This window comes from Aythya marila (assembly GCF_965140915.1).
Source record: "Aythya marila genome assembly, chromosome: 1".
Taxonomy (NCBI): Eukaryota; Metazoa; Chordata; class Aves; order Anseriformes; family Anatidae; genus Aythya; species Aythya marila.
This window is the reverse complement of record NC_139042.1, coordinates 165,135,539-165,159,079: the sequence shown is the minus strand read 5'-3', so window position 1 is coordinate 165,159,079 and position 23,541 is coordinate 165,135,539. Positions and strand designations below refer to the sequence as shown.

The 23,541-nt window shown below is 33.5% G+C and overlaps 1 protein-coding gene across 10 annotated transcripts in view; it reads left to right on the top strand.

The window, feature by feature from the left end:
- Positions 1-23,541, top strand: part of PTPRQ (protein tyrosine phosphatase receptor type Q) — a 136,446-nt gene that overhangs the window by 27,844 nt on the left and 85,061 nt on the right. For all 10 annotated transcript variants that reach the window (XM_082778171.1, XM_082778174.1, XM_082778173.1 and 7 more), the window contains 13 exons: positions 2,125-2,285; positions 3,257-3,368; positions 4,128-4,354; positions 6,830-6,899; positions 9,237-9,436; positions 10,722-10,971; positions 14,209-14,337; positions 15,089-15,235; positions 16,715-16,887; positions 19,082-19,292; positions 21,070-21,222; positions 21,343-21,522; positions 22,285-22,392. In XM_082778171.1, coding sequence (XP_082634297.1) covers positions 2,125-2,285; positions 3,257-3,368; positions 4,128-4,354; positions 6,830-6,899; positions 9,237-9,436; positions 10,722-10,971; positions 14,209-14,337; positions 15,089-15,235; positions 16,715-16,887; positions 19,082-19,292; positions 21,070-21,222; positions 21,343-21,522; positions 22,285-22,392 — 2,121 coding nt within the window. The remainder of the gene's footprint in view (positions 1-2,124; positions 2,286-3,256; positions 3,369-4,127; positions 4,355-6,829; positions 6,900-9,236; positions 9,437-10,721; positions 10,972-14,208; positions 14,338-15,088; positions 15,236-16,714; positions 16,888-19,081; positions 19,293-21,069; positions 21,223-21,342; positions 21,523-22,284; positions 22,393-23,541) is intronic.

Genomic DNA, 23,541 nt, shown 5'->3' with positions numbered 1-23,541 from the left:
AGTGCTTGATAAATTTGTTGCTTCTGCCATAATAAAGGGGACTAAAGAAATAGGTCAAATAGAATGTTTAAAATACAGTGACATAGAGGTGGAAATACTTATATTTACTATGAGGTGATATGTCGCAGGAAGAAGAATCTCGAAGTTTTTTTTTAAGTTTGAAATAACACCTCAATGCTATAATACTTTGATCACATTTTATTTTTTTTCTAATGAAAGGAAGATTTAAGTCAGCTTGGTTGGCCTAATTGTGTTTTTTCTTAAATGTATTGAGATTCCATCTCAATGGAATGAAGTTTGATGCTGAGCCTGCTGGTTTATATTGATTAATTTTTGGAAAAATTGACATGTATTTTGAACTCCATGCTTACTGATGTATCTACTCAACCTCAACTAGTTCTGTAGGTGAAATCTACAGGAAATTGTTCTAACCATGCTTTACACAAATTAACTAGCTATACTTTATTCAACTATACTGGCCACTACTGGTAAGGAGTGTATCTGTGCATGGAATGGAGAAGAGTACTGTAGAAGAGCAGGTGCAGTGAGGCTCAAGTGAACTATATGCATGTATGCATCTCCTCATATGGTTAAATCTTTAAGAGGGGAGAACTGAAACTTCTTTCCATCATCAATGGAAATGGAAATTCTCAGTCACAAGATAATGGTAGTAATAGCACTGGCTTCATGGCACTAAATTTCTCTTTCCGTGAGGATGTTTCTAGGCTGTCCACAATTGCTGGGTCAGAAGTAATTCAACTGAAGTAAAGAGATGGATTCAAGTACTGTGATAACTGTATACTGATGGAATAATCATGGGTTTGTATAAAACACCTGTACAAGCATAATAACATCAGTGGTAATAATAGTGCTGGTGACAACAGTAGGACTTAAAAGTTTCATAGAAGGAAGAAGTTATGTTCTCAGTTACACTTGCACTCCTGCATATAGATTATTGTTGTTGTTGTTCTGTTAGTATTAAAATAAAGCAATAAAGTAAAAATCATATCCATGTGACAGATATAAATTGAATATGAAATATAATAGTAATATTTGGATAGATGAATATTTCAGACCATTTGATGGCAAAGCTGGAGCTGAAAATTCAGGGAAAAAAGTTCACAAAGTATATATAATCTCAACAGATTCACAGTAAATAAAAATAAGTGGAGCTCTTTCAGGATAGAAGTATATGATATTTAGACTGGAAAGAATGTTATCAATATATTAACAATACTAGAAGACTTAGTTTGAATTCTGGAGAAACATGTTAGTAAGGGAGCTAGAAGGCTGAGTGCAAAGGTAGTGGCAGATCTGAAATGTGACAAACTATCTGACTGGGCTTGCCCTGGCAGGTATGCTTAGCTATCAGTACTATACAAAGCAGAGAGGAGACTTGCACATGGCTTTCGATTGTGCAGCTAGATTAATTATACAATATTAAATATACAATATTAAATATATATATTTTATATATTTTTTTTAATATATATTTTATATTGTATATATAAATATACAATATTAAAGATATATAATGCTTTAATGAGCTATCAAAGAATCTATATCTGATTATTTGCTATACCTTGAATCATTGATGCACATTTAAAGGTGCATATATGGGCAGAAAAAAAGAAGAAAGTGAGATGGTGTTGCAGGAGTGTGTGAAAACTTGACCTTAATAAAAGGAGTAAAACAACCAAATTTCATAGACTTAACTCATTAGACTTCCTGGAATTACTGGGATTCCATGTATAAAAGAAGAGTTAACTACCCTGTAACAAGCAACAGAACAAACACGGTTTCAACAGTAACACTAGTTATTATAGCAGCAGTGCTACCTTTAAGGTTTAGTACAGCAGAAACATCAAGACTTTGCAGAGATTCCTTGTTAACCAAACACTGGACAGAGATACCTGAGCTTGCTCTCCACAATACCTACACAGCATAGTTCGGAGATTATCAACCAAGTCTCAGAAGTAGTATAGCAGCTGTACTGTAAAATGCTTCTGTATCTGGACTAGTTAGCAGTTGTCCTTCATATACCCAATAAACTGTTCTTGGATCCTTTGATATTCAGGTGTAACTACTGATATATTTGTAGAGCGTTTACTCATTCTCTTTCAGAACCTGCAAAGCCAGAAGGACTAAAGTTCTTCAATGTTTCATCATACTCTTTTTCATTGTATTGGAGACTACCATACGGACATGTGGACAGATTTCATGTGAATCTTATTCCTGATCACGGATCTGTTGTTATCCTAGATCGTGGAGCTAGGGATTATCAAGTATGTGCTTTTATTATTTGGATGGCCAGCTTTTCCTTATGTGCTGTGCTGATGAGGGATGCAAGTTGCTTCCTTAGCTATTTAATGCAATTATGAATGTGAAAATGTTAATGAAAAATTGGTGAAAGCAAATTTCAGCATCCAGAGTTTGGTACTTTTACAGCAGATAGTGAATTTTGTCCCCTCCACCCCTGCATCTTTTTTTTTTTTTTTTTTTGTCTGCTATAAAGATACAGCCAGTCATCCAAGGGTTCATGAATAGTTTAACAAAGGAAGGGCAGAGCTATTGAGTAATACAGGCTCATTAATTGTGTACTTGCCAGGAAGATCTGTGCTTAAATCATTAATGCAGGCAACATTTTGCTGCTGAGGCATCGAAAAGAAATAGGAGCAATTTTTCTTTCTTCTGTCTGGAAAATATAATAATATTGACAGAAATTATGGCCATTCTGGTTGGTTTGGTTTTGTTTTATATTGGAACTGCAAAGATACAGGTATTTTGTATAAATGATTGCTTATAAGTTTTTAAAGTATGTTTATCTTGAAAGATGGATTAGCTTAACTATCAGAAACCTGGAAGTTTTTCAGATTAGCTTTGTGTTTATTCTCTCAGGAAGTGATTTTAAAATGTTTCATGTATACTTAGATAACTAGGGTGATGCAGAATCACCTCTATAGATACACTGATAGGTGATTCTGTGATAAAATTAATAGTTAATTTTGTTGTTCTTTAATATTGAATGTTATACAAATGTTATGGAGGTTAGTTAAATAAGTTAGCAAAATGCTGTGCTGTAGCTAACAAATATGAATTGCTATTTTTACTGTTGCAAATGCTGCTGTATTTCTAAAAGCTTATTAACAGCTCACTTTCAGTAATGCAATGCTTAAAATTTTGAGGTTGTGTTGTTGTTTTGTTGTTGATGGGTTTTGTTTCTTTCTAAAAGACTTGAATCCATGTTATATTTTAGGCTGACTTTTCTAATACTCTACCTGGAACAACATACAATGTTACTGTTTCAGCAGTTTCTTCTTCACTGTACAGTTCTCCTGCCAGTAGAACAGTGACAACAAACGTGACAAGTGAGTTAATAATGACTGGTTATATTTTATTTTATTATTTTTTTTTTGTTAACTATGATTTTTTTGAATAATCATCAGAATTTTTCATCTTTAACTGTAAAAAAAGGTACTGAATTGAAGGTGTTCTATGGGAGCTTGAAAGTTTCTCTGACGGGTACTTTAGGAGAAACTGGATGTGAGCAGTAATTGTATTAATCCATTAGCTTGGTTATTTATAAAGAAAGAGAGAGAGAAAGAAAGAAAAGGCAACAAAACAAAACATAAAGAAGAACAACTTTTGTAAGCTTTTGAAAAATTTGTTAGCATCACATAGTAATATCCGTAGTTCAATTTATACATATAGTAGTAGGCTTCTGAGATGTGTCAGAAAAATGTAGCCATATTAGACATGTATTGCAAGAGAATGCATTTAAAAAAAATAAATAAAGAACTGTAATGAAACTTTCTAGATTGTCTGAAATATTAAATTGGCATTAAACTCTACTTTTTCCATTAAGATATTGAGCACTACATTTTTTCCATTCTTACAAAAGAATGTTCTTGGTGTTCCAAAATTCATTTAATTATTTTTGTAACAGTACCCTAGCTTGAAAAAAAAAGGTTCTTTTTAAACCATACATTAGTCTTCAGTAGTTTATCTTATTTATTCTAGCAAATTATTTATTTTCTCTATAGTAACTTGAAGGTGTCTTTACTATCTGGAAACTTAATTAATTACTTTTTTCTACATATTATTTATTTTGTTTTATTTTATTTTAGATCCTGGGCCCCCTGTATTTCTTGCAGGTGAAAGAGTGGGCTCTGCTGGAATTCTGCTGTCATGGAATACACCACTGCGTCCAAATGGGAGAATTCTTTCCTATACTGTTAAATATAAAGAGGTCTGCCCATGGATGCAAACAGCATATACACAGGTCACAACAAAACCAGATAGTCTGGAAGTTCTTCTTACCAATCTTAACCCTGGAACAACTTACGAAATTACGGTAAAAGCTTTATAAATGCCTTTTATTACTATTGAATTATGCCTAGTTTTACAGCATGTGAGGCTACGCTGCATGCATACAGTGTTTTCTGAAGTGCATTGCTAATTACTGTTGCCATATAAAAAATATATTAGTCAGGTATTTGTTTACTGTAGTGTTTTTTAAATACACTTTAAATAATTTCCAGCCAAAACTGTTCTAAAACAGTTTATTCTGTTAATATATTATTAACATACAACGTTATATGGTAAAGAGCAAAGGTTAGAATTTTCAAAAATGTCTAAATCTTTCATTTCCATTGAGATTTAATCTTTCAAACCACTGATGCATTTTGGATGTTATGCATAGATTTCCAAAACACCTCAACCAGATCCAGAAAAGCATGTTGGTATGTAATTCACAGAATCACAGAATTGAAGGGGTTGGAAGGGACCTCGAAAGATCATCAGGTCCAACCCCCCTGCCAAAGCAGGTTCCTTAGAGCAGGCTGCCCAGGTAGGCGTCCAGACTTTCTTTGATTTTAGAATTAAGGAAATAAGAAGGTGTTTTCTTGCCTGAATATGTATTTATATGTGGCCTGTAGACACCTTAGCCTGCTTTCTTTAAGCCCAAGTGTTTTACCTAGTGTCATGTCCTGAAATAAAGAAAATGTCATACTTTTCCATTTCCTTTCCATAGATTTTATTGCCTAGATATTCATGTGGAATATCTACTGTGAAAATCGGTACATGTATTTTCATGAGTTCTTTATGTGGAATTTGTTTACATTGAGAATAGGGACTCTGATCCATCTCTGAATTCTTCAAGAACAAATGACTTCAGATGGACAGAAATGAACTACTATTCTCATGGCAATATTTGCCATGCACTTCTTCACCTGACTTCCTCTTTCATAAGAACCTTGGATAGGTGCTTCTTTTTAGTGTAAAAGATGGAAAGAAATAACATGTTTTGATATGCCTTTGTGATGCCAGTGATCCTTTGTAAAGGTGGTATACATGTGTAAGAAAGTAGGTATCTAATGGTGGCTTGCTATGGTAGGAAGGTTCTCAGGCTCACTGTGAATCTAGTAGTGATGACCATGTTGATAAAAGCCTCTATATCCACAGCAGCTGCAGGAATATTTATTCTTTGATCTCCTGCCTCTGATCATCTAGAAAATAAAGAAATAAATAAAATAAAAAATAAAATAAAATAAAATTCAGCTACTATTAAATATGTAGTATTTAGAATATAATTTAGACTGTAAGCAAATTAATTCATCCAGATAAATAAGGCTATTAAGAGTTCAGTTTACAATTCTGAGTGCCTCAGTAGCACTTATGTGGGATTCACTATTAAAGGTTTTGCAAATTCATTTCTTTGCTTTGTATGATTTTTTTTTTCTAGAAAAAAATGTACATTTTAAATCACACACTTAGCAATAATTTGGCTTCGTTTGATATGTGTGGGAGGCTTTTCTTCTAATTGCTCATGCTTTAAACATTGATCTTAAAGCAGAATTTGACTCATGAAAGTGAGTTGTGACCCAACAACATCTGCCTAGCAGGGACCACATGGCTTTTGTCATGAGTAAGTGAAAGTCTGTAAGCTGAAGACCATTGCATTATCTGCTGCTTTGGTGGGCTTCCTGAATGGCTGACCTGCTAGCAAGCTCACAGAGTTGATAACTCAGGTGGAAACATTTTTTCTACCTCAAAGATGTAGCCAAAAAGAACTATTGTGTTTTCCTTGTCTACAGTAATTGTTGTTTTGTTTTGTTTTTTTAATTATTATTTTTTATTTTTGGTAGGGGAGGTGGAGAGAAGGTTGGTTGTGTAAAAATCAAAAGTACCTCTTGATTTTCACTTAGGTGAAAATTCTTTATTGTTTTAGGGTACCTGGTTTGGTCTTTTTAAATTCCTTCTGGTAAATACTATGGCAGTAAAATTGAATGTAGTCAACTTCTTATGATCTTTGAACATTCCAATCTGTTTGTGACAGTGCGGTCTTAATTTTGTTTCTTTATATCTGAAGAAGAATCATTTGTAGAGAAATAGCAGATAAAAGTGATGATTTGTTAAATGTTTGAGGGTTACGGATAATTTTGAACCCCTTATTGATCATTTTGTGAAAATGTACAGTCAAGTGAGATGTTTCCTAAACTTCAAATAATTACTGGCAGCATTATGCTTCAAAGCATGGACATTAATATTCCTTTAAAATGTGAATTACTGCTACTTGAACTTTGTAGAGTACTTGCATTATTCACATAATAAAATTTGTCCTTTTTAAACGTTTTCAAAAATTTTGATATGATGTCACTGTGTGTCAGTGATCTCTAAAAGCTAATGGTGCAATTTTATTTTCAAAGCTAATCAGTGTGTGTAGCTAACATATGCAAACTTTTGTATGTTTGGTCCATGACACTATACATCCTATAGGTTCTCTACTTAGACTTCTTTTTTTTTTCTTTTTTTTTTTTTTCTTCTTTAGGTTGCTGCTGAGAACAGTGCTGGTCTTGGAGTATTTAGTGACCCTTTTCTTTTTCAGACTGCAGAAAGTGGTAATTTTAATAGACTTGTTCATTAAATAGAGCTGCTCTAATTTGTTCAAATAAAATATCCCTGACATTCCATAATTTATACTTGAACAAATTTTGATACATTTTGAAGAAAATCACAATTCTTTCCGTATTTCCTCACTCTCTAGAAAAGGTGCATTTTGTCTTATTTTCTAGTAACAGCATTTAGGGTGTGCACATATGAGGGTTTCTCATATGCAAAGCCTATTTCTTTCTTTCTATGAAAATATTACAAAATTTCATTTCTATGAAAATTTTCATTTCTATCTTCATTTTCATTTCTATGATATTCGAAAATTCTTACGATCTATGAAGCCGATCCATCAGTTATTGCCTGCAGCAGTACTAGGAGACTGGGAGTACTTATATTGACTCCTTGTGTCAAGCTGTTATTTGGTTAGTGCTGGAATCGAGTACCTTTTCTAAGCCCAGCACAGAATATATTCTACTAAGTTTATACTTATTAGTTCTGAAGGAAAAAAAAAAATAAAAGGCATAACTGAAATGAAAATTTGATTTGATGCTTTTGAAGACTAAAAAGAGATACAGTTTTAGTCTAGATTTCCATAATTAATTTAGTATTTGTGGTCTTGGTCTTTGGAGCACTCCAGGAACCTTGGCCAAAGAACTGGCTCCAGGCCAATTATGTTGGGATGAACGAGTCTCAGTGAAATATAGAATTTGTGCTGCCATGGTGGTGACTGTCCCTCTGTCTTTAGGACTCACATTTGGTTCTGTAGCAGGGCAAACTACGCACTGTCAAACCTCAGTTAACGGCAGGAAATTACTACTCTGCAAGAGATTTCACAATGAATTATGAAACTGAATATGAGAAGGGGTAGTGAGCTTACCTGGTGGAGCTATGCAAATCATTTTTCTTCACTACTCTTTGTAATTCATTGGTCATAGAAAACCAGATTTCAGTGGGCTCTATTTACTCATTTGACAGAGGACAACACTAGCATTTTTTCATATGAAACCATTAGCTTTTAACTCTTTTATGCTTTCTGCTCACATTTTTAATAAGGGTAAAAATGCTTGTTTTAAATGTAATTGGATGGTCTGTTAAAATTGTAGGTGAAAGTTATGTGTCACTGATACTATTTTTTTTGTTTAATTCTCCCTGTGATGGTTAAAGAAACCCCAACATCTTAATCAAAATAAACATATACAGTTTAAAATAGTAAAATTAACCAGAAGATAAAACTTTGTTTAAAACTGTTTAAATAAAAAGGCTGTAGTCCAGGGGAGTAAAAAACAAGATCTAGAAAAGAACTCTAGAAATAAGACCCTAATTCGACAGGTCCTAAGCAAGAGCAAAACACGAGGCATGGAGGATTTGTCTCAGTTAAGCAGTGGAAGATCTGTAATTGTGAACATTTGTATATGTATACATTTTTAAGGCAGCATAACCCTTTTCTTCACAGTAGTAAGGCTGGCTGTCACAGGAGCTGTTACTGCCCATGCCATCTAAACAGGGCAAAGACACCTGCAGTACTTTAATTCAAAGGAATTGACAGAACTCAGACAGCATGTACATGTAAAAATCTTGTTTAGATTCCAAATCCCATTCCTTTGTGCTGTGCTTAATAAAAAAGTTCTGAAACAAGGTCCTGGAAACTGTCATTGATACAAAGAACACATTTTTTGCGGTAACAGTGAATACTTAAATTAAATTGAACTTTTTAAAGCTACCAAAAATCTGTATCCAGCTGAAAAGATCATGCAGGCAAAGTAAAATAGAACACCCAATAATGTCATATGCTCTTAAACTGAGAAAAAGAGGTCAGTATTTATACTTTAATTTCTTTCAGATAGAATAAAACTGTTTGCTAGTTCTGACATGGTAGATCAGTTACTTCTGCAAAGAATATTTTTAAGTTTACCAAACTAATTACTATAATTATATTCATCACTTAAACTAGAAAGAAAAGTACTTGATTGCATATCACCTTCTTTAAGTATGTTTGTGAAGAATTGGTATTTCTTTGCTCTAGAGTAAAGAACCTAGAAATGGCATAATAAAAATGGCTATTTTTTTCTAGTGCTTGGAAGTGGAGTTGAATAGATGATAGTAGAGTGGATAGTTGAGTGAAAAAACATATTCAAACAGACCTTTCTTTCATTTGTTTAGCTTAAATGATTATTTAGAAGTTACTTAATGAAAACAGGAAAGCAGAAATCTTTGAAATATAATAGGTTCCTTGGATACTAAATGATAATGAAATTCATTTTAGATCATGGTAGATTTGTTTCTGAAATAAGTATTTCCTGAGAAGAAAAGTATGTCTCACTGCTTTTGTTTGTTTTGTTTTCAAGCTCCAGGTAAAGTAGTGAATCTCACAGTTGAAGCCTTAAATTATTCAGCTGTAAATCTGATCTGGTTTCTCCCTCGGCAACCAAATGGAAAGATAACTAGTTTCAAGATTAGTGTGAAACATGCAAGAAGTGGAATTGTAGTGAAAGATGTCTTGGTTAAAGTAGAGGACCTTCTGTCTGGGAGGTTACCAGAATGTAATGTAAGTGCTATAAACCTTTTAAATTAGAAATAGACTCAAGCTATAGGAAATTGTTTTAAATTTGCATTTTGAGACCTAAAAATTTTTGGAGGCTTGCTTTTCAAAGCAATTCCAACTTTTTTACGAAGTTAGGCCCAAGGCAGGATATAATGGGTAAAGGAAAACCTTTTCACTTTGGAAAATCAAGAATTCATTGTTTTGGTCAGGGAGGACACATAGAACTGTTAATATTTTATTGTTATAAATAATTTGATAATGCTTTGTTTAAGTTGTGCTCTATTTTGTGTATCAAATTTCAACGTTATTTAAACCCTCTTCATAACGATATAAAAAGAACTAGAATTAGCAAAGTGATTTTCTAAAAATGTTTGTAGATCAAGTTGTTCAGAAATTGTCAATGAATGTTTAAGAATTCTGACTATCCATTGGATTTCAACCTGAATTTCAATCAGTGCATACCTTTCAGAATTTCTTGAAGAAAATTCTTCTTTCCAGCCCTTATTCTCCTTTTCTCCTTTATGTGGAACAAAGTGTTGTGATTAGTAGGATGTTAAATTGCCTATTTTATTTTATTTTTTTTTCGGGATGCTAGACTTAGTACTTATTGAAAAGTGCAGTTTTTAATGACAAAAATTATCAGGACTTGGGTTTCAGATTTTATTTTCAAGATCATTTTAAGCATTGTGAAAGCTCACAACATTTTGCTGATTTTATTTAACACTGAAAGAGAGACTACCAACTACTGAATCATAAACATTGATTATTGTAATGTCTATCAATTTTTCAGAGCTGGCAGAGCTGGCAGTATGGATCAGGAAACCCCTGTCTGATCTTATCTGTTACATATATGTGGTTTGTATATATATACACACATATATATGCACTATATATATATGTATACACAAACAACATATATGACACATATATGCATAGAAATGTATATATACATAGAAAGACCTTGCTAGGGGGGCTTTTTTTTTTGGAGAGACAGAGTCTAAATGCTAAAACTTGAATCTGTGAATAATTAAATAGAGCCTAAAGAGTTGCTTCTGTTCAATCATGTTTGAAATATTTTGGAATAAGGGCAGAAACTATAATATTGTCACTAACAAGATGTACTAGCAATATCACCTAATGAAATTATAAACTAATTTGGGTATTGAAGTATAAAAATAAGAACCAGTTACAATAGATTTTGTTTCAAAGAGTGTCTGCCTTTCTTGATCTATATTTATTAACAATTGTATAATTTCTGTTTATCATATTTCATATTTTGTCTTATTAGGATAACAGTGAATCATTTTTGTGGAGTACTACTACTCCTTCAACTACTTTTGGCAAATCCACAATTCCTTCAAGGACTACAGTTGCGTCAAGTACAGAGGCATCTAGTCAAATGAGCTCTGTTTGGAATGAACCGATCAGTTTTGTTATAACTAACCTGAGGCCATATACCACCTATCTTTTTGAAGTCTCTGCAGTTACCACTGAAGCAGGTTACATTGATAGTGCAATTGTCCGGACACCAGAATCAGGTATATATTGCTTTCAAAAGGAAAGGAAGTTCTCAGATTTGTAGGAAAACATGCAAAATATCAACTTGAACTTATGTTACAATATACTTCAGTCTGACTCTTTCTTCATCTGTATCACACACTTAGATGCATGCAGTTACCTAATTTTTAAGTTGATGAAATCAACAGAAAGAGTACATAATGTATTTAACACTATACGGTGGGTAGGAGTTCAGTTCCTGTGAAAAGTTAAATCAAATATGCCTAGGATAGCTATTTTTTTTCCTTAATTTTATGAAAACTAAGGATAATTCAGGAACTGCAGTTATTAATGGTACAATGGAAGGAGAATTAAAAATTAAGGGAACAGGTATCAGGTATAGTATTCAAAAAGCATATGTGTTGTATACATAGCAATGAAATTAAAGCTTTTTTGGTTTTGTGGAAAAACAAGCAGTATAGAGAAAACTCCTTTCCCATGGTTCCTCAGTCTGGATCTGTTGCGGAAAGTTGTTCAGTGCTAAAGAAATCTCTAATCACTAGGAAAGTTGGTTTTTGGAATATTCACAATACTCAGAAGTTAGAATTGAAAGCGAAGGTCATCCAGAAGAAGTTTTGTAATTGCCCCTACGTAGTGGGCAACACTATTAATACAGCCATACCAAAAATGTATGTTTCTAAAGGAATGCTGTTCTGGCTTTCTTTTTACTTTTTTTTTTTTTTTTTTACTTTTTTTTTTTACTTCCTTTACATCCTGCTTTTGCCTGATTCAGTTTGATATTACTGTTACTCTTTCATATATCCAAAATTCGTAGTACTGTTCAGATGAAAATAAATGTAATTCTCTTCTAGCACTGTTCATTTGAATGGCTTTGCTAGAATTAAAATATCCTTTGTTTTCAGTTCTGTCTGGGGATAATGAAGTTTTGGATTGTTTCTGTTCTAACATTTGCAGGGCTGCTGTCCAGTTCATTTTTCATCCTATCAGTTTCCTAAGATAGGTGCACTGGTAATAACAAAATGTTGGGAAGTACTGGAAAGCTTATGCTGTAGGGCTTGGTTCTGCCAAATACACAGAAATACACAGAAAGGTGTCAACCGAAGAGATCTTTGGACCTTATCAGTACTTATCCTTACAACCAGAGTTCATCCATTAATGCATGGTCTGGGAAAAGGGAAGTTGGTTACTGGTCTATGTGGGTGGTGGTGACCCACCAGCACCCCTGCCACCAGCTTAGTAAGTCTTTCCTCTTAGAAGCATGCAAGTTTCTGAATCTACCTGTATTGGGTCTTTACCTCATGAACATTCAGGTGCTTGCTAAAATCTTTCCCTGTGAGTTCTGCATGCGTGCATGCTAAGGATACTTTTCTGAAGCTGATTATAACATTGGCTGGTGATTTGTTAGGAAGACATTATGAAATAATAGATGTTTTGCCTCATGATTTTTACAGACTTAACTTTCCTTTGTTTTGGTGTGAAAGATATCTTTATATGTTGGAATGGATATTGATCTATATAGCCTACACAGTAAAACTATGATTTAGGAATGTTGTTTTGCAATTACTGTAACAGCCTACCACCTCCTCCAATATCAAGCACCATCATCCAGTCTCTCTGCAATTACTGAAATCCACTTCCCTTTTTTCAAATGTCTTATTCTTTTGAGAATCTCTTTAGAGTCACACCAGCTAGCACCCCAAGTTGCCAGTTTCTCCTATGGCCAAAACCTTGCATCTCAGTACATGACTTGATTGTTTGAGGTGAGGCTGAAGGAAGAGGAATTGGGTTCGTGTTAGCAGATGGTGGGATGGAGAGTGCATTTGTTTCAAATACCACTTTGCTCACAAAAGAAAATGGCATGGATTTGTTGTCATACCTATCTGGCAGCACAAGAAAAATGATATATCCCTATAGTATAGTATAGTATAGTATAGTATAGTATAGTATAGTATAGTATAGTATAGCATAGCATAGCATAGCATAGCTCAGTGATGTTTTCTTTTAAAATGCTGAAAATTGTTTTTGTCCCTTCCAACCAGAATTTTCAGAGCCATGCTGAAGCTCTCCTATGTTCTTGACAAAGATGGTACCTTTCTGGCTTTGATTTTATAATAATGCATTTTAAAATGCTTTAAAGAAGTTGCTTTTCTTTTAAATATGAATTACATTACAGCATGTTCTCTGAAAACCCAGCTGTGATGGCTGTCAAGGGAGGATGTTTCTACAAAGAGAAAAATGTTTAGAACTTGAAAAAATGGTCTACAGTTGAAAAAATGGTCTAAATTAACTTTTCCATCTGTACAGAAAAATTAAAATGTGTCGGCCATCTCTAATGTGGTCAATATTTTAGGAAACTTGTTTTTACAAAAAAAAACAAACAAACAAAAAAAAAAAGAACTTTTTAATGGTATTGTGTGAATATTTTTTGAAGGATCAGTTTGAATGTCCACATTGGCTTAAATCTCATATATGACATATGAAGACCAGATTTTCATAGTAATTTGTATCAAGCAGTTTCAGTATTTTTTTTTTTATTTTTTTTTTTTGTGGGGGGGTATGCAGCATTTTTCCAAATCAGGTTTATTTTAACTCTATATGAATGAAAAGAATTGTACCTCCTTTAGTTGTCTTTGAATTTGGTTTTCCATCTCAGTGATAATCTCTCTTTAGATTGTGAAGGTATGCTTTAGAAAGGAAGGTATGCCTTAGAAAGGACAGGGATTGAATTCCATAATCACTTGAGTTTATGATTCATGTAATTTATGTGAATAATTCCATTAAAATATAATGTTAAATGTTTTTGCAGTCTTAATCATTACTGGGTTTGCATTTTTGGATAAGGAGGTATATCTGTGCTGTCAGAAATCTATGTGATGTACTCTATATGGGCTTAAAAAATGTTCAGGGAAGAAAATCTTACCAATGTGATCTCTACAGTGCTGAACATCACGATACTATTTGAGCATCTTCTGTATATAATCTGTTTCATGATAAAGTCCATGTTAAACCTGATAGAATCCCTTTATCTTTTAATGATTATTTGCATACTACCAGCTCTCTTGATATCTTTCACAAGCATAACCCTAAAAATAAATGAAATAAAAAATAGCCATTTTAATGAGCTGTGCTTTTAATGTAACTTTCCTGCAGCACATTTACTGTTTATGTTTAAAATGTTAAATTGTCTGATATGTGGTTCTTGGAAATCCTAATCTCAATTATTTTATGTTCAAAGACTTTTTCCAATATTGTTTAAGTTCCAGAAGATCCACCACAAAATTTTGCCAAGAGCAACATTACAGCAAAGTCTTTCTCAGTGACGTGGGACCCACCAACCATTGTAACAGGAAAATTTGGTTACAGAGTTGAGCTGCATGGGCCATCTGGTAAGTTTGAATTGATGTTTTTGTTTCATTTATATTTTTGTGATTTTTTCCTTACACTGTCACTCTTATTGTCACTACCAGTCAATAATGAATATTTGAAAGCATTGTTATCTATGCTTTTCTCTATTAAAATCATTAGGAATTCTTAGATAACTTATAATGGGCAGGATTTTCCCTTAAAAGGATAGGTATACAATTAAATTTGCTTTAGATATTCTTAAGAGTGGAGAAAATCAGCTTTCCTCAGTCTTTCAGAGAAACAACAGGCTAAGCTCACAGCTTAATTAGGAGGCTTATATATTCAAAACATTCTTTAACTTATGTTTACTCTTTCCTCTTTCTGTTAAATATTTCTGGAGGATTTTCATCCTTGTGTAATATACAATCAACTATGTGAGTCTGTTTTGGTGTTTTTATATTTTTTTGTAACTCAGACATAGTTAAGATCTTACATAACTACATATAGTTAAAGAAGTCAACGAGCTGTATACTAATGCTTTTATGGGATCATACAGGAAAAGCAAGTTGAATTAATTTATAAACAAACAAAACCCCTCCTCTTAAAACCTATACCTCTTTGATTACTTTTTCTTCAGGCAATCAGTCTTATTTCCAATGAGGCTGATACTAAATTTTCTTTTCCAGAATCAAACTTCACTTTTCATCATCCTAGACAGTAGCTATATTCAGTATAAGCAAAAGGTGGATTTTTTATATATTTGAGCTAGATTATTTTTATTTTTCATTCCAGGACATATTCTGGATAACAGCACAAAAGAACATAAGTTTGTATTCCGTAACCTTGTACCATTTACAACATATAATGTGTATGTTGGTGCAGAGACAAGTGCTGGGGTGGGACCAAAGACTAGCCTTACAGTTTTCACTCCTGCAGATGGTAAGTTTAAATAAATGAAGTAAATAGACTGTAAATAACTGATGTCAGTTTTTCATTTAAAGCTCTTTAGGTACCGTTCAAAAGAAACAATGGGCGTGTTATTGTAAAATAAAAGTATTTTCTACCTGAATGGAAGTAGTGTTTTTTAATTTGGTAATTAAATTGCAGGTCACCCTTCTAGTCGTTAGATGGCAGCAAGTGGTAGGGAAATAACTACGGAAATACACCTCGGCTGCTTTCTTCAACCCTGAACATCTTGTTTGACTAATTTTCTCTAAATCCAGGGTCTCATACCAGTTTTGAAGGTAGCCACCTTCACAGAGTGCAGCTCTGAGGCAGATGCAACACTGAGATCCTTTCCTGGGAAAGCCAAGTAGTTAGCTCTGCCCCAGAGCCATCTATGCTATGATTTGGGAGTTTTGGCTCCCAGTAGTTCACTCATCAGGAGACAGTCCTTTGCTCAGTAGGAACGCTGTTTTGTCTTATATATATGTGAGATTGTACAGAAGTACTGCTCTGCAGCTGAGGATTCAACCAGAAAAATCTGAGAGTCGCTATGCAATATATCGTTGACTTCAACATTGTTATCTTTATGTTTATGTTAGAGAGCACAAATTTAGAAAATCTCTTCATCAGTGCTTGCTGCAAAGCTTCCTATTAAGGTGTAACAGCAGGAGTAACACCTGTCATTATCTGATGCATTTGTTCCTGAAGTATCTGCTTTAGTCGGGTCTCAGAGTCACTTTCCAGAGATGACCCAGCTCAGTACAGAAATGCTTATCTTCTGTCTAAAATCACTGTCATAAGCCAAATTTTTTGTTTTGTTTTGAGTGACATGGATTGTCTAATGTCTAAATTAACATCGAATATGCAAGCCTTCAATACGCAAATAATTTCAATTTTATCTTTTTCTGTGGTATATTAGGGGAATTTTTTTATCATTATATAAATACAATAAAAACTTTTTCTGAAACTCTGGCAGTCCTATGTAAAGTACTGCATAGTTAAAGAAGAAATTGAAACTAAAGTCATTATAAACCTGAAATGAACAAGATGTATCACGTGCATAATGTTTTCTTTTCAGATTTTAACTTCATTCTTGGTATGGTATTGAATTTAGAATTAAGTTTTCATTGTCGATATACTCAGGTTTCCATACTTAGTAAGCAAGTGAAGGCCTGCTTACTTCCAGTGCACTGACTTGAGTAGAGCTACCCTGATTTAAATTTAAAAGATTTTATTAATATGCATATCATATCATAACTTATCATAGATGTGGAAAAAGTGTGCATATTTTTAGAAATATTACTTGCTTGACAAAACAAACATGTGAAGTAACTTTCTAACTGTACAGGAGCAACTCAGAAGATAGGGATATAAAATTTGATGAAATCCCTATTGTACTTTGCTTACAGTGCTGAGGAAGCTTGTACTAATCAGAGATGTTTAATTAAATCATTTTTCCTCTTGAATATTTAGTCCCAGGTGCTGTATCAGATTTGCATTTAGTGGAAGTGGAAGCCACATATATAAAAATTGCTTGGAGGAAGCCACAACAACCAAATGGGATCATTACCCAGTACAGAGTTAAAGTGCATGTGCAAGAAACAGAGGTGACTCTGGAAAACACTATTCTCAATGGAAAAAATAAGGTATTTAGCGTTTGTTTGTCTGATTTTATATATATATATATACATACATATATATATATATATATGTATATATATGTATATTGATACAAAGTATAAATATAAATATAAATAAAGTATAAATATAAAATAAAGTATAAATATATATATAAAGTATATATATATAGATAGATACAGATTTCCTTGCTAGATTGAATTTGGTCCTCTGTCTTATTCTTATTCCACTCAGAATGTGGAATTTACCACCACAGATGAGTTCTCAGTGCATTTAAATTTCACCTTCACCTTCTCCATGCCACCCTCTTCCTCTGGCTGTTTTTTGTTTGTTTGTTTTATCAATACTGCTATTTGTACTACATGAAAATCAAATAATTTCTGGAGAAATTATCCAGAATTTCTTGGCTACTGAAGGCAGGTTGCAATAGCCATCAATCTTATTTTCCCTTCTAGCCCTTTAGTTCTTTGCAGTATAATAGTTCTTAGCAGATCTAACAGTAGGAGTATGGATGTAGGTGCCTAGATCAATACATAGCCACCCAAGCACAGATCTAACACATAATCTAAGTTCTTAATGCAGAGCTCAGTGAAGGAGTTTGCTTTCAAGTTGAACGGTATACATTAAATAGAGCCCTGGAGCCAAACATTATATAAAGGAGTAGGGGGAAAAAATGAGGATAAGGATCCATTCATTAAATCAGGCTGGGGTCCTTGGAAAGTGAAAGTATATGACTCTACTGTGATACAATCTTTAATTATAAAGACACAGAAAAGATGAAAATTATCTGCACAGACATGTTTTAATGCTAGGATTTCCTTATTTTGGAGTTCTTATTTTAGAATCACATGTGCTTTATTGAATATAATTTTCTAATTAAAGAAAAAAAAAATCATAACAAACCTTACCTCATTTGGAACTCCATTGACTGCACTTTAGAGCATCTACAGGATTTCAGCTGTTGGAAACACACTGATAATAGCACTCAACAATGTTTAGCAATGAAAGGCTGTTATCTCAAATGGAAAAGCCTCAGAGGCAAATGATATTTCCATGTGGGTTACTATTTTCCTATAAGATGTATGTGAAAATGAGGTGCATATAGGTTTTACCTGTTGGTACTTAGGTGAGATTGTTGCTGTATGTCTGCCTGTGGTCAATCCCACCTAGTTACAGTGGTTAAAAAACCTGCTTTGCCGTCTTTCCACCTGGGGTCTGTAGGGAGAGGGCTAATGTGTATTAATTACATCACTGTAAAAGCATCTCTTTCTGGCAGTGAATTTGGCCATATGTGCAAGTGGGGAGTATTCACAGATGACAGAAGAACAATTTAGAGACACTGTAGTCCTGGATTATGTCCCAGATTCTGAAGGGGCATAATGATCTAGTGCTTACACACCATTTTGTACCTACATGTATGTTCTAGCCTCTGTCTTTTCAGCTTTCTTTGTTCCTCTCATATTAGTTGTTACTCCCTTTATATCTACTCCCATCCCTTTCTAACTTTGTCTTTTGTCCATGGTATCCTACTGACTTTGCCTTCCTTTCATTCTCCCTTTCCTCATATTTACTCACTTATTTCCCCTCACCTCTTTATTTCATTGGCTTCTATTTTTCTCCTTATCTCCTTCTCATCTCTCCCTCACCCAAAGGCCACACAGGAATATTTTTTCCTCCAATCAGCCTAATCAACCTGTTATTCTTTTTCTTCAGGAGCATTTGAAACCTTCTGTCTGTATCTTCAACCTTGTTTTGGAATATGTATAGTAGAAAACTCCCAAACTCAAATATGTCTTTTCATTGTATCTCTAAGGATAATAACATTAAATTTAAAGGCCTTGCTCTAAAACATGGGAGAATTGCAGTTTTATTGCAATGTAAACCCATAAATTAAGAAATATTAAGAAATTAAAAAAAAAATGCATTTGGTGTTGTGTTTTGTTGTGTATTTTTTTGTTTGTTTGGTTGGTTTTGGGGGTTTTTGTTTTTTTTTTTTTTTAATTTTTAAAATGAACAGAAATGTTAAGCTACTAGCAACTGAGCTTTTTCATGAGAAATATTGTTTTGCAAAATTCATTACAATATAGTGTATAAATATTGCAAAGTTGACAAATACACAATTATATACTATATATAACATGTATTAAATAATGTAATGTTGACAAAACTTGTGATTTTTTTTTATATCTTTCTAATTTTTAGTATTTGATCGATACTTTGGAACCATACATGATAAATGAAAACATTAAGCCTTCTCCCATTTCAAATTCAGTGGAAACAGCCAATGAATTATACGAAGGTTCTGCTGAAATGTTTTCCAGTATTCAGACAGCTTCCCCAGTAGTATTTACTAGTGTATCTGGTGATAATTTGCCTACTATAAATGGAGCTGCTGAATTACATTCTGCTTTGGGTAAGGTATTTTAATATATTTTTCTGCCTGCTCCTTTTCTCTAAAGGACCCCCCATCACTGTCCCAAATATGATCTTTAGCACATGGTTCAAGCAAATTATGAATGGGTCATTTGCTGGAGTCAGATTTTTTTACTACTGAATAACTTTCTGAAGCAAATGGGAAGGCCACACAGGCAGGAACTAGCCCCTTGTCACCCAGCTGACCTTCTTCCTAGTGAAAGGAGCACCCGAAAGCCATCAGCCAAGCTGCATAGACAATCAGTTATTACAGTTGCCAAAGCAGGTGTGATTGTCAGGGATTAACATATCTCCAAGCCCTTCAGAGACCTTGATTTCTCTAAGCCTTTTGACTAATAGGTTTTCAAATGTCAGTGAAGGTAAATAGGTCAAAAAGTTACAACTTTGCTATATGGGTGACAAACAGGTGGAGATGACCCCATGACATGGTGATGTCATTAGTGTGTACACTTGTTCTGTATTATCAATGGAACAGTGTTTCTTTTCTAAGTATGGATATTTACAAATCATTAAGCAGGCCATAGTTGACAAGCAGGGGCTTAAGATACTGTTGCCATTTTTTACAATGAGAGTTTTGAACAGTAGACAGTCAATTTTTTATATTCTGAATGCATTTTTAAATCATTGAATTTCTCCATATATACCACCATCAAAGACCTGAATTATATCCATTAATGTAAACTAAAGTGGAATTTTTCTTTACAATTTTAATCCTAAAGGATCTCCTCTGTCATACAAAGCGTATGGTGCTTAAAATGTGAGTGTTCGTTTTACCAGCTCATTCAGCTTGAGCTAGTCAGTTGCTAAAATATGTCTATATTGCTGAAAAATTGATTTCAGACAGCATCTGTTGTAATCTAGTACACAACTATTATAGTAGTTACAGTAAAGTTGTTGACAGCCAAGCTTTCAACAGTGCTTGCTGATTTTTAGATGCCTCCATTTTAATGCTGATCTTGCAAAACTTTTAACCTGATGCTCAGATATGTGTACCCAGACTTTGTCACATTGCAGTGGTGTAATGGCTCCTTGTACTGGAGGATTTTGACTAGCATAGTTGGGTTGCTGCCAACTTTGAACTTTATCACAGATACACTGAAAACTCTTTGTGGACATATGCATAATTTCTTCATTTTGCTGATCCCAACTCTTCTGCTAAAAATACCAGAGTGAAGGGATATGTGATGGGAGCCATTTCAAGTATAGCTGTTACAGCACAATTGAGAGGGTAAAGAGAAGAGAATTTGTCTTTCCTAATTTAAATTTTTTTCCTAAATTATAAAATAAATAAATAAATAAATCCAAAAACATCAACAGCCTAGGAGCCAGTATTCGGAACTATGTTCCAGTGTTCCTAGGAAGTATAGGAAGATTGCTTTTTCCTAGTTCCTAGACATTTCTCTCTTTTTTAATTTTTTTTTTTTTTTTTTTTGAGATATTTCTCAATGCACACATCATGTTTTTAGTTCACTCCCATTTGTTCTTTCACATAGGCCAATCTATTCTTACTTCACAGAAGACCTCTGAAAAGCAGAAAGGATTGCACACGTGAAAGTGGACCTATAATAACCACTCCTTGATTATGAGATGCTGTGTAACATTTTCTTTATATTTTTGTAATTGCCATGAAAGTTGATTCTTTTTGCAGTAAAATAGTTCAAGGTTATCATGTCAAACTGAGTTTAGAATGCAAAAACAAAAAAAAAAAAAAAAAAAGGTTTTCAGGTAAGTAACTATTTCTCTCCATTTGATTGCAGATAATCAGTATGCCATTAACATTTTGGCTGAAGAGCTGTCATATGTTATAAAGGGCCTTGTACCTTTCACAGACTACACAATCAGTGTGTCTGCTTTCACTGCTATTGGAGAAGGGCCACCATCTGTTCTCACAGTCAGAACACATGAGCAAGGTAATGTGTAACTTAGAAATAAGTTAACATACATAACTTCTTTCATTGAAATTTTATTCTATTTTTAATAATTTCTTTTACTTACTGTTTTTTTTTCTTTTGTGTGTGTTTTTGTTGAAGTTCCAAGTTCAGTGCAAAATATATCATATAAGAATCTTAGCTCCTCCTCTGTTTTGCTGTGTTGGGACCCTCCAGCAAATCCCAATGGCAAAATTATTCATTATACCGTTTATGCAATGGAGCTGGATACAAAAAGAGCATTCCACACAACAACTTCAAACAACAGCTTAATTATGACAGGTACAGTGTCATTTGATAAAAAATAATTGCAAATATATTATGCAAAATCATTTATGCCAACTTTATGTAACGTAGCCATTTGTAAGGCAGATAGATCAAATCTCCCCCATCCACACACAACACAACAATCTGCATGTGAAAACAAAGCTGGGACACTATTGTCAGACTTGTCTGCTGTGGAGAGGTATACAGGGAATGTGAAATGGAGGAGAGGACTACATAAGGCACATAATGTAGCAAGTAGTAATTTGTGAAATGGATTTTCCATTATTTTTTTTTCCTTAGCCTCTTCTTTCCATACAGGAAAATGTTTCTAAATTGATAATACTTTTTCAGACTTGATTTCTCCTTCCCAGACAGTATTTGTATGCTGTTAATAATAATTTTTGTCTTTTAAGGTGAAAATTTTGATAATAATTGAAGAAAATGCATGCTTAATGGGGTTTGGGGAGTTTATTTGTGCTAAACAGAGTAATTCATATAGAATAAAAACACGTACTTGTATGTACACATACACATCCCTTGTTTTCACAACTAAATTAAAGCTATTTACAGGGTTGAAGCTAGTTGACTTATTTCAAAATTTATTGATTTGACTAAGTGTTTATTTGACTCTCCCCAGATAAATGGTATTATACTTTTAGATGGCAAATGTATATCAAAAAGTCTTAGAACAGCATCCATTTTAACAGTTTTATAAATAAGCTATGAAATGTTCAAGGAGGATTATCAGCAATAATTTGTTTTTTACTTTTTTTTTAGGTTTAAAAAAATACACAAATTATAAAATGAGAGTTGCAGCCTCTACCATGGTTGGAGAAAGTGCTTTGTCTGAAGAGAATGATGTTTTTGTGAGAACTCCTGAAGATGGTAAATACACTGATTGCAATGATGATTTGATTTCTGTACTGAGGTTTATACTTCTTCATAAGTCTGGACACATAACTAAGGAGGGGAAAAAAGCATACAAATAAAATCAATGTTTCTTGAAATTGTTATTTTATCAGTCAGTGACTTTATTCAGCTTATTTTCAGGTAAGTGCTAGAAATAATTATAAAACCTGCAGCATGACCAGGAATCCACTAATTTCAACTCGGATAGGCCAAGAGGTGAGGTAGGAAAGCTGCAGAGCTGAGGTTCCTTCACTGAAAACAGTGTGTCCCTAGACCCCATCTAAATTATAATCATTTATCTTTGGAACTCAAAATCCCCCCCCTTGGTTATCATATGGAAATTAGGTCGGTTTCTGAAGCATCTAGAAACCACAGCTTTCACCAATTCAGAAGCCATATTGATGTCTATAAACAGAGCTCCTGATAAAGTGAGCTTTTAATGGTATTATATGTGCTTGTTTTTATACAGGTTTAGGGCTTTAGCCCTCTTAAGACTGATCAATAGTTTTAATGTAAGGTATAATACTACCTTATAAAGATTTCTGAGGCTTGCTTCTTTGCAAGACATTATCCACACATGAAGGTACAGTAGCTGGAGTTGCCATTGGCAAAGAGAACTTGGGAATTTGATTTACAAAGCAGCAATATGAGTTTAATACTTAATCTTTCCTCATTTATATCAGGTTTTTACTTTCACTGGTTTGAAAAGAGATATTTCCAACTTTTATCAAAGTAATAAAGAAGGTAATTGTCGAATTGTCATTTATCTCTCACAGCTGCCAAATATGCTACATACAGGAGGAATAATTAAGTGGGTATAAAAGAGAGCAAAGGATTGAAGGATTAAAAATTATAGAGATTTATGAGGTTTACATGATATGAGTAGCCGGCCAACCGAAATATCAAATTAAACAGTGAAGCTTAAAGTGCTACTAATTTTTTTTAAAGGTTGCATCCTTCTACACTGTTAGTTTTTCCAGAAGAAAGGCATATCACAAGAACAGAAAATTACCTACTTATGTATCTTTTTTTCTCAGAAATAAATTTTAAGTTTTCAATTCCCTGCCTCTGAACATAACAGAAAGTTGTTCAAAGCTGAGTATCAGGACAACAGTTCATCCATTG